We start from the raw sequence: 18,049 nt of genomic DNA on the forward strand, positions 1-18,049 counted from the left end.
ATTTGTATTCATTAATGTATTATATTTTTCATCTTAACTCTGACCATAGTTTTACTTAAAAGTGTTGTATTTTTTTATTTATTTTTTCGTTTTAATGTACATAATTTATTTATTAATGGATTATTCAGTTATTAATATGGAGTGAAGTAACAAAAAAATTAATTTGTTGAGCAACACATTTATATTGCATTTAAAAATTACCTAATCATGTTAGTACATAAGATGAAACACATTTTAAAAACATTTTATTACATGGTTCTCTGAAATACTTTATTTTGATGTGTGCATTTAATCTGTGTGTTGTAAAGGGAGAGAAAATCTTCTTTCTGATCAAGCCCACTTCTGCCAATCTTTCTCTGTACGAGCGCTGGAGGTCCTCCTCCAACCACAGCGAGATGTTTTTTGCTGATCAAGTGGACAAGTGTTACAAGTGCACACTGAAACAAGGGCAAACTCTTTTCATTCCATCAGGTGGGATATCAGGGTGCCGATAATTAGATTTGACATTTAAATGACTCTAAGATAACAACATTATCTTGTTTTTATCTAATGGCAGGTTGGATTAATGCAGTACTCACGCCTGTAGACTGCTTAGCCTTCTCTGGGCATTTTGTCCACAGTCTGAGCGTGGAGATGCAAATGAGGTCAGTGATCTGCCCTTTTTTCTGTAAAACAAGCTATGTATTTCTAAGATTTATAGGTTCCTGTTATGCATCAAAGTGAGACAAATGTTGCATTTGATGCAATGCTGGATTAGAAACATCTCACTTGGTTTCAGAACAGAACTGTAGTATATTAAAGGTTGATGATTAAGGTATGAGGTATTAAGTATTAGAGGTGTAATGATTCACTCAACTTGCGATGCCATGTGATTCATGATACTGATTTCACGATGCAATTTAAAAGAATAAGATTTTTTAGAGAGGGTCTTGCTCTTTCCATTCAGTTAGAGCCAACCAATGGATTTTAATCCTGATCCAAACAAAGATGCTGCATACATACTGCATGAGCAGTTTTTAATCTAAATTAGATTGTATACTTTTGAAATTTGAAGCAAAAAGAGTATGTTCTGACTTTAACTTTGTGAAATTATGCTACATGAAACATATGAATGAGAAAAAAACAGCAGATGGGCTGAATGAGAACACAGATTCACTCTCTGACAGCAGATGGCGCTTATGGAACAGCTGCAATATAGCATTAATATGCATTATATGGAGCCAATGTGAAAAGAAAATATCATCTAAACTTTTCTACAGTTCCCCTCAGAGATGCATTCAAATAAACTCCTACCACCAACTGTATCTCAATTCCTTTAAAATCTGATTGAAGGGTCACATATTTGTCACATATATGTACCGGCTAACAATGCATTGTTACATCCCTATTAAGAGTGTGTGTGTGTGGCCTTTATAATCCCACATATGTATGTATGTGTATATATATATATTGTCATATTGCTATTGTCATTTTAAATGTTATTACATGCATTTGGCATAAAATGACAACCGGTGGGAGGTGATGCAATTGAACCACTCAAGCGTTAAACCTTCCCTCTTCAGTTCTTGGCAATTCCAAGCTCCTGTAGGAAAAGAAAGAGGGGAAGTCAAGAGTATATGCGTATGCCTTCTGAAGTGCTTTTCTCACATGTGTGAGACCAAGATTTCCTCTCAAGGCACACTTTTCAGTAATCTTCCCTTTGCTTCTCCATTCAGAGCATATGAGGTAGAAAAAAGACTCAAAGTTGCCAGCCTCACTCCATTTCCAAACTTCGAAACAGCATGTTGGTATGTGGGAAAATACTACCTGGAGCGGTTTAAAGGTGAGCGATTAATATAAATAAATAAATAAATAAATATAAAAAACTGTATTTCTTATTTGGCTTTTTTGTAGGTCTTGTAATTTTACAAAAATCACAAGTAATAAAGAACAAAGTGTCAATTTCACTGCATGCATTTGCATTATTGCAGGCTTAAATCATTCACAGCAAAACTCCCATGTCTGACTCCTCTAAAATGGCTTCAAAGGCTTTTTTCAAAAATTGCCTTTCCATTCAGCACAGCACAAGATTTATCCGTAACTTTGGAACTGCATATAAAAAGATCTAATGTAAGGTAGATTCAAATGGCTTCCTTCTCCTCTGCTTTGTGCGTGATTCTGGAAGGGGCCTGCTGAGCAGATGAGGAGGGTCTGGATAGCTGGCATATTATTGCAGTCATTAGATTGGTGCATCGCAGAGTTCACAGATGATTAGCTTCAAAAGGCAGAATCACTTGCTCCATTACAACCCGGTGTTTAAACTCCCCTCATCTGGCCTTGGACTGTGTGTTTATATTTCCACCATTTTACCCCTTCACTTTACTTAATTTTGCCAGATTGCTGTAGAGCACACATTACAAAAAGGACCACAGTGGGTCTCCAAGCTATCTGATGTTCAGATGGGGGAACTGGCTTTCAAGGTCATCTTTTCAAGGGTCCAACTCTCGTGTGTGACTTTAGGTAGAGGGGAAAAAAGTCCTTGGCCCCTGGCCCACGCAGCAGGCCGACTGGGCCACTGCCAGCTCTATTGCTTCCCTTCTCATTTCACTGTTTCAGCTTTCACTTTATGTTCATGTTAATAATTTAAATACAGTTTGGAATATATTTCCTGTAGTGGCTGTGTATCCAGTCCAATGTAATCAGTGTTGAAGCCGCTGCTCCAAAAATGCGCATGACTGTTTTTAGGCCCCACTGAATTGAAGTAATCAGTTTGATATACGAATGGCCTTTGATATTGAACAGGTTTGGTTGAAAATGTAGTGCATTTCTATTTCTGGTGTAATGTTTCCTTGCTTCTTTTAGTGAGTTTCATGCTCTGAGCGTTTCTGACAGGACGACCACAGTCTTAGGCATTGCTGCTAATGATTTATGGAAAGTTGGACCTTTCACCAATTTGCCCATTCAGAAAACAGCCCTTTTTTAGAGAGGGTCTTGTGTTATTAATACAGCACTATATGAAAGTTTGGATCCAGATTGGAATAATTTCCTGAACATCTTGCAGGTTTACATAAAGCAAACAAGCAGCCACCATCTTACTTGGTACATGGTGCCAAAATTGTCAATGGAGCATTCAGATCATGGACTAAAAAACAGGTACATCTTGCTGCAAATTGACATATTTTTGGATATTCTGTAGTTTTGCTTATTTAAATGATTTAACTTAACTCTGACTCTTGCTTTTGTCTTTTTCCAAAGGCTCTTTTAGAACATGAGGATGAGCTTCCTGAAAACATGAAGCCAGCACAGCTCATCAAAGACCTTGCCAAAGAGATTCGGATTTCAGAGGTGAGACGAAGTCATTGGATACTTGTCTTTGCTCTCATTTATTCATATATGATCTTGATTTTTATTACGTAGAATGTTAAATCAGTTATTGTAAGGATCAGTAATGGCTGACAACTTCTCAACAATGTCTTTGATTCAGAATGCAACAAAAGCCATAAAGAGTGAACCCAGCAACTCGAAGCCCCCAGCAGAGGAACCCCCATCTGCTCCGTCAGAACCAGAGGAACCCATGTCACCTGCCCACATCTCCACCACCACGAGAGAAAAGCCAGCCAGGAAGAAAGCCACAAAGCCACCCAAACCACCCAAAATGCCTAAGGCACCCAAACCGCCGAAGGAACCCAAAATAAAAGAAGGTGGCAAAAAGAAAGCGAAGAAAACTAAAGAAAGTATTTTACCTGAGAAAAAGCCCTCAAGTCTGGCAGCTCTTGAATCCCATGCAAAGGACATCCTGAACAAGATGGACCAGCCCAAAAAAGTAACGTTTTTTCAGCATCATGATAATCAATATATATTTATGTATTTGAAATGACTTAACTTTTTTTTTTTTTTTTTTTTTTTTTTTTTACAAATAGAGAAATCATAGTTTCAACCAAACATCCAACAAAGTGTTTAATGCAATAAGTAAAATGCAGTAGAAATCGGATAAATTTTTTTTAAAGATTTTTAAAGATTTTTTGAAAGAAGACTCTAATGTAAAGCTGCGTTATTTGATCTCAGTAAAACAGTCAAATCGTGAAATATTATTGCAATTTAAAATAACTTTTATATTTAACATTATATTTTCTATTTGATAGTTGTATATTTCTGTGATCCAGTAGTCATTACTCCAGTCTTCAAAGCCACATGAGCCTTCAGGAATCATTCTAATTTTAAGAAACAATTCTTATTATTATCAATTTTGAAAACTGCTTAATATTCCTGTGGAAATGAACTGAAATGAAACATTTTTTTTGGATTCTTTGATGAATAGAAAGTTCCAAAGCAAGCATTTATTTAAAACAGAAATCTTCAGTGGGCAAATTCTTTAATGTTTGCAATGTCTTTATACTCACTGTAGCTTCCAGTAACAGTTTTGAGTCAGGAGAACATAAGCAATATATAATGATGCTGCACTAGCTAAATCATTATGAATATATTGTAAAATATATTCCTCTGCTGTAGAACTGTCATATGCACTTTTATCCATTTATAATATCCAACTTTTATTGTCACTCACATTACACAGCTGGTAAAGACTGGGATGAGTATTATGGAGAAGGAGACGAGTAAACCAAATGACGTTGATAAGTTCAAGATGATTCGAGAGCATAATAAGAACAAGACGGAGGCCAAATGGAAATATAAGGTACGTTTGTTAGATTTACAATGTAAAGAAAGCAGTGACTGTAATGAATAACTGTGGGTCGTTGTGTAATGCAAGCGTAATGATTTCCTTCACTGCAACATAGATTAGGGCTCGAGCGAAGCTTTGAAAGTCCATGCAAATGATATCAAAAGTTGAAAAGTAGCACAGAGGGCTTTGGCATCATCCAGAAGTGATTTACACGTTTCAGATCAAAGCAATCAGCAGAAATAACTCTGCGGCTCAGTCACTCTCTCTGTTCTGGGTTCATCAAATCAGCAGAACCCTTTACCCAGGCTCAGAGTTTACCTTATGCTTTAATGCTATGTCATATCCCCGACACACCATCAAAGTATTTACATATGCCTTCATTTCTGCTATAAACATGAGTGTGTTGTGTCATTATTGTTGGATAACATGGGATGGCTTTTGTAGGAAAAGCTTAATTCTGGTGAACGGAAGGTATTACGGGGCTTTCGTTCAAGGGGGAAAATTCAATGCCAGACAGCCCAGGAATGTTTGTAGTTGCTCCAAGTCTCCTGATCCAAGTGCTCCTTTGCCACTTGCCAAACATTTGCAGATGGAGAGTAGTCTCTTCTAGATAGTCTTCGAGGTCATCATCCGCAATGGCTTCAGTCTTTGGCGTCTGATCACAGTGTGGATGTGGCTGACAGATAGAGGCTGACAGCAAAGACCTGTGAAATGTGTGAGATGGGAAGAGTTTCAGTGCAATGATTGTCGTTTGGCATTTCTTTCCATCTTTCAGAACAGCAAACCCGATTCTTTATTGAAAATGGAAGAAGAGCACAAGTTTGACAAAAGTCTACTCAGCCACAAAGACAATAAATTTGCATTTTCATTATCAAATAAGAAGTTGTTAGGGTAAGTGAACTTGTATTGAAGGTAACTCAGGCATGCATTATTAATTTAACCAGTCAATTTTCCTAAAAAAAAATATATATATTTTTTATGCATTTGTGTATAAACTAATAATTTGTAAATGCATTTATAAACATGTTAATTCAGGTGACAGCCCTAATTTTGAGCAATTCTGTGTCTTTGCACCTGATTGTCTCTTTTAACAATCAAAATAATGTTCTTTTCTTTCATCTGGCTTTCTCAGATCAAAGATGCTCAAGACCCAGACCAATTCGAGTGTTTTTGGCTCAATACAGAACATTAAGGAAGAAAAACCCAAGCCTGTGAGAGACGAGTATGAGTATGTCTCGGATGAAGGAGAGCTTAAGATCGACGAATTCCCAATCAGGAGGAAAAAGAACGCAGTCAAGAGAGACTTCTCCTGTAAGGTTTCATGATATGTGATCTGGGCCAGGGTGATTTTCTGATTAAATAAAACATAATTTAAGAGCAAAAATGATTATAGACTATATAATCAGGCCCAGATGGAATCTGCAGACTTCTGTAGCATTGATTACACTGATTTTGGGCCGTCTACAGTTATGAGTGTTAAACAGAGTGGACAGTACTATGGTCCCATTGGTATTTGAAGTATAATAAAATCAGTCCGAATTTTTAATAAACAAACACACAAGGGGGGCAGGGAAAGGGTACAAAATTAAATCAGCAAATGACGTGTGAATTTAATAAAATTGTTCTGGTCATAAATGTTTCTTATGGCCATGAAACCGGTTTTCATTATTTTAATATTTTATTAACTATTTAATAGTTTTTAATTAATATTTTGTCCTAATAATCTTTTTCTTGCATTAGTAGCAAACAACTCAGGTCATTGTGGTACAGATATACAGACGCAAGGAATATTTAATGTGTCACAACATGTAGTAAAAATAAAATAAAATCCTAGTTAAAACTTGCAATAAAGTTACTGTCCATTGTACATTTTAATAACAGTTTTTGCTTGTATGTGGCAATGTTAATTTTGGTCCCTGGGCGATGCATATGTAGAACTTTTGGAGTGGCAGGCATTGAAATCTGCTACTGCTGATTCTATATGGGCCTGCCTAAAAGAGAAACACTGGTCTTTTAACTGATTAACAATAAATCTGAAATTTCATGCTATGTGAGAATAATCCTTAACATCTGATGTTATTTACAGTTTTATCAAACATCAAAGAGCCCATTCAGCCAGCCAAAAAGCCAAAGCTACAACAGTCGGACATGAAGGTGAGCATAAACTCTATTTGGATGGCCTGGTCCAATGTTATTTAACAGAACATCTATAATATATCTCTTTAATCAGACAGTGGTAATAACATTAAAAGGCTGATTGACAGTAAACAGGAAGAAATTAGGACAAACTCAAAATCTCCAATCTTTATTTCATGAAGTAGCTGATTCATTCCTTCTGGATGCATTTAAAACATTGCAGCGCTGATGTTCTCGGCTTGCAATAATTCACCCATAATGTTCCAACTTAAACCAACATACGGCACAAATCAAAGAAAGCAAGCTGCAAGACAGAGCCAAATATCACCTCAAAACTGATGAAGGAAATAGCTGTGGACTGAATCAAATGAGAGTGAGAAAGTTAATCACGACAGAGGCCCGTAGGCGAACTATGTGAGGGGTTACAGGAGGTTACAGGATATACCAATAAAAAAACCACAAACCTATGCATTTAGGTCAGGGGATATTATAATGTATTTTGCTAAAGCAAAACATTTACCGGCTTCTTATGTATGCTTTGATGTTTTAAATTGTGCACTTTCTGTGAAATAGAGCGTATGTTTATACTACTGTTATTTTAGAGTCCAGATTCATCAGATGAGGAATCGCTCCATATAGACACAGAGGCCAAGACGGAGGTCAAAGGTCGTAACTCCAAGGTCTCTAAGAATAAAGGGGGCAGTTCAGCTGGGATTCTGGATCTCCTACAGGCCAGCAAACAAGTGGGCGGCATTGACTACAGCAACAACAGGTACACACGACTGTTTGCCCTATGCGTATGAAAAGCTAGGCTTAGCCTAGTTTGTTAATAAGGATTAATAGGAAATTGTATTGTTATTTTAGTTTTGCTTTAGTATTTTTAGCAGCAGAACTTTAAAGAGTGCAACATCTGTGAAATTTAGCATGATATACTTTGGTATGCTGTGACAGTCGGCATCGTAAATAGTTTCCAAGAAATTTCATCCCTCTAGAGCAGCACTTAAAATTACATTTTATAATATAATACAAACCTTCTGTTTTGTTTTTTTATAGATTTATGCAATAAAATGTTTCAAATATTTAGCCCATATATTTGTTGACTTGAATATCTGTCAATTTTGCATTCAAGCTTATGTTTTTAAAATGTTTTAAATGCTATACACATGTAGACAGACATTGCTGGCCCTTGCACTGCATCTAACTGTTTGTTTCAAGTTTAAACAGTTTAAAAATACATGGCTTTAGACCTTGCATTCGGTTCCACATTGTTATACTCCATCTAGCACAAGAATGTGTCTTGTGTGAAAAATCTTGACTAGTTTCTGATGTACATGACCTTGAAGTAGTGTCATGTAACAAGGGTTCCTAAAGCGACTTGTTGTTTAGAAAATCCATCGACTGGTCGGTTTTGCACATCCTTAGTTCGTACATTTTCATGATTCATGGGGTATGTTTGTACATCACACACGCTAATGTGATGGAGTATGTAGTATGGATATGTTTTGTCTTTGGCAGAGGCCCATAGGGAACACTGAATTTATGATGAAGCCTGTTCTTGACCCTTAAAGAACTGAAACACATCATATTTCTAGCTTAATTCTTAGTTCTTAAACTTCACAATGTAAACACATCGAGCACAGGCATTTCTTCATCTGTCGAACAATGGCAAAAGTAATAGATTGCACCGTTCTTTATAAGCGGTTTACATGTGCTGGCATTATTTGTTTAATCCCTCTGCACTATTAATTTGTCAAATACAGCAAAAGCTTCAGGCCATTCCTCTTCATTTTACTGTTTGCTGTTTTGGGCACATTTTTGATGGTCTATTTCCACTGCGCTGAAAGCTGCAAATCAGCTCAAACACAAAATGAGAACGAAAACATGGCTAAAATATGTTAATTTCTCAAATTATTTTTTCTGCTTTTAAACCTGACATACGACTGCAGGATTGTGGGGAGGAAATGCCTCCAGTCAGTTGCAACCACATTAAACAAGCTTTTGACTCATTGTTCCACCTCACTGGTTAATCACTTAATAGGTGGTAATCTGCACAGGCTAAATCTGTATTTTCTGCTGGTTACCTCAAGCTCAAAAGCAGATGTGGACACAATAGTCTTCTCAGTTCACACGGCAGAATCTTCTTCTGACATGCAAAGATCTACAGTATAGGAATATAATTATATGATGAGCAAATAAAATCTGTGGGAAATGAGCGTTTAAGTGACAGGTAAGTTAGAAAAGCATTAGTGAGAGTTGTTTATTGATTGAGCAGATGTTACTGTAAGAGAACCGGTAAGTTCTGGCTCGTGCTCTCAGTTTTGGTTGACTGGAAGCAAAGACGTTATAGATAATGCAGGGATACCTTGCATTGGATCTTAAGTTGGATTTTCATGTCAGTTTGCCAGGCCCACCTGTTAGCTTTACATGTTCAGTTGATTAAATATAATTACCAGTGAAACGGTTGCCTTAAGTCCAGATAACAATACCATACCTCAGCTGCAGTGGAAATGACATCAAACATTTCTATAGCGGTCTAAAGCTGATATTTGTAATGTTTTCAATATTAAAATATTATACTATAATAAGTATAATATTTCAATGTTGTATAGTATTTTTTATTTTACTATTTTTAATATGCACAGTTGACTCTGATTTGAAATTAATTAGTTTTAGTAATTTTGTGCTTTTGTTAGTTTTATTACCTTTTCTTTTTTAGATGGTATGGCAGCAAAGTTCCTTGATTATTATTCCGGAATGAGAGTATAGTTCCTAGCCATATCAACCTAGAAAATCCCAACTTTTCTTTTTCCGTCTGTCTTAGTACACAATATAACTACAGAAGAGTCAAGTTTTAAATATAGAAACTCTTTGGTCATTTTTGAGCGAAATGCTAAAGGTCAAATTACATTCAATGATCTATGCTAAGCTAAGCTAAAAGTGCTACCGCCAGACCCGGAGATCGGCTGAATGGATTCGAAAACTGTAAAACTCAACAGTTTAACTCTAGGGGATTTAGAAAATGAGCCTATTTTCAAAAATAGTGGAGTTCCTTTATCACAGTGGTTTTCAAGCTGTGGGCCGCGGCGACCATTGCGATGGTATTGCAGGTGGGCTGCCAATTACTATTAAAAGAAATAATAATATTGTTAATATATGTAAAAATGTCTAAGTCATAACTTAATAACATTTCATATATATAATTAAATTACAAAAATAAATATTAAACTGTCACTATGATTCCACTATTCGAGCTCGCTGATTGGTTTAAGAATAAACCACCAATTTATATTTTTGGTGCATATGCCACAGAACAACAAATTCAAACATCCATAAATGGCTGTCAACATGTTCCCTCCTGACTGCTTGCTCCGCTGACTTGTCTACCCGCTGAGCGGTGCCAGCCCGAGTTATTGTCTTTTTGCCAGTTCATTCTAGGGCTGTGCGATTAATAGCATCATATAATCACGATATGAGCGTGCGCGATTTCTAAATCGCTTTATAGCATGGTTTTCCGGAGCCCTGACCTCCCGCAGTATGCTATCCGATCCAATCAGGATGCAACGCGCTTAGCACGAGAACAGAACAGACTGGGCATATGCCTAACTCCTCAAGGTTCACAAACTGTCTGTGATGCGTATTTTTTATTTTGACTTATGTCTGTTCTAGAGACGTTACAACTATTTGACAACTATTTATAACTGTAAAACATATCTGTGTATGTCAAAATTGATTAAAATCGAAATCGCAAAATTGATCAAAGAAATCGCACAGACCTAGTTCATTCAATAAATACAGTTAACAATATAGCTTCTGAGTACTAAGTGATTATCTCAACAATAGCGGGGTCAGTTAATTTTTTTTTGCAGTGGGCTGCGCAAACACACGTGTTTGGTTGTGTGGGCCGTGAGTTGAAAAAGCTTGGGAACCACTGCTTTATCAGCAACAACACTGGATATTGAAAAAAATGGTGGATGGAAACAATGAATTTAATAATGCACATAAATAAAACTTAATTTGCGTTTATTTATTCTTTAGTTGAAGACATGAAAATTAACTACAAAGGAAACATGTTTACTTGACAATGAAGTCATAAATGTGCATCAAAGTGCCTCAAGTCATGTGGTTAAATAATGTGGCCTGGAAATACTGGTTTTCGTGATTTGAGATTTTTAGTGTAAATTAAACCTTTGATTCTATTCTATTTGTCTGGGAAATGTCTGATACACTAGCCGTGCAGACATGACACATTTCACCTTTAAGTATCCATCTCCAACCTCGTTGCTTTCCATCACCCGACTCACTACCGAAAACTCGAATCGCTTCTCATTCCACTGACACTCGGAGTAATGTACGTGTGTGTTGTGTATTTCTTATTGATGGACTTACAGTCAGCCACCTGCATCCCCCAGCACACAGGAGGCCATCCAGGGCATGCTGTCCATGGCTAACCTGCAGTCATCAGACTCTCTCCTGCAAACGTCCTGGAGCAATAGCCAAACAAAGAACAACTCGCACAGCAGCACAGCCAGCAAGAAGCCGAGCAGCGTGACCGGAGCAATGGCAAGCAACAGCAAGCGGCCGGCCAAACGCTTACCCAAGAAGACGCAAAAGAGCAGCAGTGTGGACAGTTTGGACATGTTCGATGATGACCAGGACCACATGGACGCTTGCTTTAAGGATTCTGATTATGGTAAGTTCTTCAAAGGGATTCTTTTTACTGTGCTTAAATGGTAGTTCACGCAAAATTGACTTTCTTTCTCCTGAGGAACATATTCGAAAAACGTCTCGGTGTTTTTGTTGTCCATACAATTAAGTGGTGTAATGTTGTTTGGACCCCAACATTTAGAGGAAATGAAGTCATGCAGGTTTGGAATGACATGAGGGTGAGTAAATGATGACATTTTAATTTTTTGGCTGAACTATCCCCTTAAGAACCCATTTGGAGAACAGATTGCAATTCTCTCGTACCTTCATCTTGGATAGCTTGTTTGCACTATTATCAAGACCAATTAGTTCCTCTGAGACAATTTGTCAAGGATGTTTCATGATCATTTGGAATTGCCCAGGTGCTCTTAGAGCAAAGCCAAACAGTGTAAATCTGCTCTATCAACGTTCTGATTAGAGTTTAATTTTGACTTAAGGGTTTTCATTCACGGCAAAGTGACATGCGTTTTTACTCTCAGCTAGAACTTTTCAATCTCTCCTTTCTGAGTCTCTTTTATAGCTTTTGTGAACCCCTTCCAAGAACAGCAAGACCATTAGTAGCCTGTTAATAATCCATTAGCATGAGTTTTAAACTGTTGTTTTAAATGCTTTTTGATCTGATACCCTAATTAGTCATTACTAGCACGCACATTCCCATTTGGACTCACACTAAGAGAGAGTTTTATCAAACACACGAGCATTCCTCCTTTCTGTAAACATTTTTTTCTTTGTCTTGATAATTTAATTGTTGGAAATTGCGTGTTCCTGAGTAGTTGAGTTCAAAGAAGCTAGGTGCATGCAGGCCAAGGCAGGGCAAGGAACAGCTGCCGTGCATCTGTGTCACGCTAACATCCTGTCCAATGAGAAAATACTTAAAACTGTAGTTTATGGAGTGCAAAAAAAGGGTGGTTTCTTATATACAAACTATGTGTTTAAAATGAATGTTTTTTCGACATTGCACATTTTTTTTTTTTATAGAGATAATATTGTTAAATTATTCTTTACAATTTATTGAAGTATTGTTGTTGTTATGATTATTTAGAATTTATTACTCTTGATTTTATAATGAATATAGCCTTGAATTTTATAGCAAGACCAAACTTTATTAATGCAAATGTTTGAAAGCAGTTTTTATTTTTTTAAAGGTCAAGCCTTGTACACACCGGGGCCGATTATCGTGCACAGTTATCACGCACGGTTATCCCTGACGTTTTTCGACGCGTATTTTGTATACATACCCAAACGATTTTTGATGGCAATGAGCCGAGTGAACATGCAAATTCCCTCCCTTTCATTAGATGGCGCTTAATAAAAAACAGAAATACAATGGTACACATCGAATCCTATTTGATCTGCAATTCCTCTCCATAACAACTCCATCTTTTCGGGATTTTTGTAGTCCCTGTTGTGTTCAGACACCAATGAGACCAGCAGCTCTAAATTCATCTTGCCTCGATGCATCTTCTTGGTCTATTTACTTCCTCTTCCTCATTAGGTATCAAGTGTGCTCGGCAAGACCGTTTTGTGCTTGAGTGCCACCAAGTCGTGTTTTACTTTAACTTTTAGCAGCTTCAGGCACTGAACAAAAGCACCAGTCTCAGACAGTTTTTAACATGGTGCATCAAACCAAAAAAACGAGCCTGAGGCTTTTTAAAAAAATTACGCTTTTGTGCCTCACGTTTTGCGCGTCGTTGTGCACTCTCACATTGGTGCCCTTTTTTTAGTCAGAAGGCGTTCAACGTCTGCGATAATCATGGGCGATATTCGTCCCGGTGTGAACAAGCCTATAGATGCTGCAATGGTGTTAAATGACAATTATGTTTCTCCCCCATCCCCCCAGTTTATCCGTCTCTGGAATCTGAGGAAGACAGCCCCATTTTCAAATCAAGATCCAAAAAAAGGAAAAATACAGATGACACTCCATATAGTCCTACAGGTAGTGCAAACAAAGTCTACAGTTTCAGCTGGGAATCTGACTATAAAAATGTAATCACATGGGATTATATTCATACTGTTGCAGCACGAGTTGGGCCTACTGTACCACGACAGGAGAGACCAGCTCGGGAGGGGGCACGTGTGGCATCCATAGAGACAGGATTGGCAGCTGCGGCAGCTAAATTGTCTCATCAGGTTAAAACTTTGTTCTTCAGTGCAATAACTGATATTTACCAGGACATTTAATCTGTCAGTATAGAGTCATTTTAAGACTGTCCTCACCTATTATTAGTATTCCCGTGAATTTACAGAAAACATTTATTTTTCTATTTTTAAATGCAAATTAATTAAAGTCTGTGTAAAGTCAATTCAGAGAATTGTTTATAAACGCACATTAAATGTTCGAAATCTATTGCTGAATACACGGTACAAAGACTGTTAACTGTGCAGTACTGAATTGTGGAGTTAGACCATTACTACAGCCTACAGTTTAACTAGCTATACCTTCATCACGTAAATGCATATTACCAAACAAGTATGGCTGTGTAAATTCGAATAAGCTGCTAGATGGAGCATCTGTTCAGGTTGTAGTGGTATTTGAACTTTGAGAGAGGTCACAGCTTTCCCGTGAATGGGCAGATTTTTTCCACAATCATACAGCGATAGACAATTAATTTAATTACAATTTTGTGAATGCTGTATCTGCGTTGTACCATGGCATTCATTTACAGTGGGGTCCAAATAGTTGAGACCACATTGTGAATATATTGTTGTATGATTTTGAAAAATTATATTATGATTTTGTTGATGTGAACTCCTTTGAGCACAAGATGTTTTTTTGGATCATGCTGAAATACATGATCATCAGGTTTTATGCAGCTTGAGTGTCATTAAAGTAAAATAAATTCTGAATCCTTTCTAATAGCTTCCATTTCTATAGAAACGGCTGTAAGACTGATTTAGCTAAATGACCCCTACTAACCAGTTCTTGCTACAGGAGGAGCAGAAGATCAAGAAGAAGAAAAAGAGTACCAAAAAGAAGCCCATGGCTGTAGAGGAGCCTCACAAACTCTCTCAGGACAGCAGCTCTCCAGAACCTACCCCGGACTCTGAGACCAACCAGGGCGACCATGAATACAGCACTGGAACGAGCAAGACCGCCGGCAGCTCGCAACCCATGGCCCCCGGAGTCTTCCTCAGCCAGAGACGGCCTTCATCATCATCGTCATCTCAGAACACCTTATCTGTCCCGCCAGCCAAAGTCGAACGTGGGAACTCGACGGACTCCAAAGGTGATTTTGGCCAAAACATAAATAGGACTATTTTTTTTTTTTTTTGATGAGTATTAATGTTTAAAGGTTTCTTTGTTGCGCTGGCCAGTATAAGAGTTGCAGTTTCTGGATCTTTAAGACTTTATTGACACAGCTGTGGCTTAATAATGCATTGCCGTGATCAGAGTTGCAATGTTGTTGTTGCATATGCTAACCATTTCGCTTTGTCTTCCCCACAGCGAAGCGGCTAAAGAAAGGAATGGCAACGGCCAAACAGAGACTTGGAAAAATCTTAAAGATTCATCGTAACGGCAAGCTCCTGCTGTAACGTGGACAATGGGCGACTCGGGTGTTCTCCTGATGTTTATGGACCCGAGGACTGATTGCTCCCTCCCTCCCTCCCTCCCTCCCTCGATGAGCTGGGATGAGAGCATAAGGACAGAAACAGACGGGAATGCGAACAGGATCCCACAAGTTTTCAATTTCTAAGAAGAACATAGCTCAGATAGGTTTTTGCCTTTTCTTTTACTTTATAATTTTCAGATATTAAAAATGTACAGAATACCTGCTATTAATATTTTGTAAGAAGAATTTGTCTTGTTTTACTACGGCTATCAGTTTATCAGGGGTTGCTAATATATTCTAAGATACAGTAAATAGCAGTCATTCCAAGATAAAGAAAGTATCCCCTGCATGTATTCCGTTTGCATGCATTGTTTTGAGGAGGGGGAAGGATTGGTGGAAGGGTGCAAACAAGAAATTCATTACTGCTTTTTGGATGTGGCTTATCATTGTCTTTTTTTTGTTTTTTAACAAGTATACTGAAGACATGACGAATTTCACAACTGGCGGGTGATTTTATGTTCCCTCATTTGGAATTTACTTTACTTAATTCTGCATTTTTTTTATACGCATTACCTACACAGGACAAAAGTACTTTTCTGTTTGCTAAGCACTATCACAGATAATATTTATTGACCTAATATAATTGTACATGTCATAGGTAGTTTGAAGCCAGGAGGCACTTGCAAATCTTCAGTGAAGCACAAATATGAACTCAATTTTTAGTAGTTTTGTATATCTTAACAGCTATTATAAAATGACAGCTTTTAATTTTTTTTTATATATTTTTTTTTTTGTTCGGGAAAAACTGTCTATTTCGACAAATCATGCAATTAAACATGCATATCGATAAACCACATTTTCACTAAATTTTCCCCTGTTGGTCTAGAAAATCAGTGTATCACATGAAAAAAAAAAGTCATGCTAAACTTTGACTGAATTGTTAGCACATCTTTTAAAATGTTATTTATATATTTTTATTGTTTTTAGACATTGATACTACAATCAGTTTTATGTCATGCTGTTTTTTTTATTTTTATTTTTTATTGTTTGACAATGTAGCTCTTATTACGGTTCTATTTTATGATACAAAACACTCGCCAAACATAATGCATCACTACATGAAAGAGATCTCAAGCACTGATGATAAGCCTCATCCTTGACATTTCACTACATGGGGATACTTTCTCTCTTCTGTTTGTTTCACAGGCAGCACCAATTACCCTAGAATGAAATATGCATTTGCTTCACAGTACAGTATGTAGAATGTAGCCTGTATATAGCTTTTTAAATGACTACTTTTTGTATCCTTTTTTCCTTAATACTTCATTATACATTTTTACTAGTTTTTGCTAATTACAGACAAAAATATATATATAAAGATATAGAAATAACCATCATCTTTTAAAATTTTTGTTAGATACACAATAGCTGAACTTTTTTAACCATCGTTATGTTTTCATTTCATTCTGTTACATTAGACAAAAGGTGTTGCCTGGAGAACAAAGTAAACAGTGTAACATTTATTCTCATATGGCCTTACATGCAGAAAAACAAGTGTATTATTATTCATTTATGACGGGGGAGAAGAAGAAAAAAAAAAATCACAGTTTCTACGACCAGCTTGGCATTTGAGCTAAAATACCCCTGATGTATTTTAAAGTTATTTCACTAGCACCTTGTGAAGTGTTTTCTGTGTCAGTGATGTAAGTTTGTAGCCTTTTATACTTGTATAATTCTTAAGAGGTTTTGTTTGAAATATTTTATCAGTCTGTGAGCCCCTTAGGACACTTCTATCATTAACTTCGGGCAATAGTTTTTTTTTTTTTGTCTTTGCAAAACCACGTCTTTATTGTTTTCATCAAATCAAGTGCAACCGCTCATCAATATGAAATGTTACATTATTATTAAGCAGCTATTTTAAAGATCCATACCATCATGCCACAAGTTTTATTTTGGTAATAGAGCATATACATTCTTAACAAGGTTTACTGTGCTCATTATTTGCAGTGTTTTAGTTAGCAATGTAAATCTTGTATCCACCTTTCCGAATCGAAACACTCAGAATCTTTGTCAATGGAACTATTTCAGGTTTTTATTTGTACAAAATGTGTGTTGCTTTGTTGTGGTTTATTTTTATGTTCAAACTATTAAATGCATCCACTGTTTCAAGGCAGTGAATGATACTTTTGTAGTAGTGCACCGTTTTTCAGACTCATAAAGATATATATATTTTTTTTGTATTAAATGTCATATGTCTTTCTGTTTATTTTTAACCTTTTTATATTAGGGTTTATTGTCCCATGCATAATTTGTTTTTCTAAATGAAGTCGCTAATTATGTATTTAAGTCTGTTCCCATGCCATAACGGCACACAAAAGTCAGTTTTGGGAACATGTTCTTCCACCATTCATGTGGAATGGCAGGGCTACACACGTTCTCTGGAACATGCCGTGGTAATTACTTCTAAATGGGCTCATGCTACTGTACCACTCAGGTCTGATGCCCTGGAGAAACTCTCAACTTGCACACAATCCCCCCATTTAGAACCACATTGTCCACTGGGAGCCAAGCTGCACTTTTTGCTTTTGTTCATTAATACACAACTGAAGCCAAAACACCAGCGGCTCCAGCCAAATCATTAACATGAACCAAGCCAAGGGCAACACTGTTAATACTCGATCCATGTTCATATAAGTCAAATATTGTATTATTATTTGCAACACGGTTCATATGTATAAGAGAATGTGTGTAGAATAATATTCCTCTCCTGTTATCTTTAGCTCTGTGTGTAAATCGTATCTCTCTGTTTTTTCTTTATTTCCCCGTGGCTTCCAATTGTTCTTATTTTCAACCTCTTTAGCTCTCTTCTTGCCCTGATTAATGAGGATTGGAGGTGAACATGCAGAGAGCCACCAGGTGGAGATAGACGTCCCAGAAAATACGTCTGTTGCTTCCCAGCGGAAAGGGTTGACCGGTAGGTACATCTGCTAAATTCATG

General features: G+C 36.9%; 1 protein-coding gene across 2 annotated transcripts in view; it reads left to right on the forward strand.

Annotated features, from left to right (window-relative positions):
- The window catches only part of LOC128022263 (lysine-specific demethylase phf2-like), a 30,839-nt gene extending 13,605 nt beyond the window's left edge, over positions 1-17,234 (forward strand). The window contains exons 7-22 of one of the 2 annotated variants that reach the window (XM_052609633.1): positions 309-471; positions 557-644; positions 1,716-1,822; positions 3,041-3,132; positions 3,235-3,324; positions 3,464-3,802; positions 4,553-4,672; positions 5,436-5,551; positions 5,793-5,971; positions 6,747-6,814; positions 7,399-7,568; positions 11,206-11,486; positions 13,341-13,436; positions 13,521-13,630; positions 14,433-14,727; positions 14,946-17,234. In XM_052609633.1, coding sequence (XP_052465593.1) covers positions 309-471; positions 557-644; positions 1,716-1,822; positions 3,041-3,132; positions 3,235-3,324; positions 3,464-3,802; positions 4,553-4,672; positions 5,436-5,551; positions 5,793-5,971; positions 6,747-6,814; positions 7,399-7,568; positions 11,206-11,486; positions 13,341-13,436; positions 13,521-13,630; positions 14,433-14,727; positions 14,946-15,034 — 2,403 coding nt within the window. In that variant the 3' untranslated portion in view covers positions 15,035-17,234. Of the gene's footprint in view, positions 1-308; positions 472-556; positions 645-1,715; positions 1,823-3,040; positions 3,133-3,234; positions 3,325-3,463; positions 3,803-4,552; positions 4,673-5,435; positions 5,552-5,792; positions 5,972-6,746; positions 6,815-7,398; positions 7,569-11,184; positions 11,487-13,340; positions 13,437-13,520; positions 13,631-14,432; positions 14,728-14,945 lie in introns of both variants that reach the window. The other variant, XM_052609632.1, reaches the window with a different exon arrangement.
- Positions 17,235-18,049: the final 815 nt, after the last annotated feature.

This window comes from Carassius gibelio, chromosome A11, assembly GCF_023724105.1.
Source record: "Carassius gibelio isolate Cgi1373 ecotype wild population from Czech Republic chromosome A11, carGib1.2-hapl.c, whole genome shotgun sequence".
In the NCBI taxonomy this organism is placed as follows: domain Eukaryota; kingdom Metazoa; phylum Chordata; class Actinopteri; order Cypriniformes; family Cyprinidae; genus Carassius; species Carassius gibelio.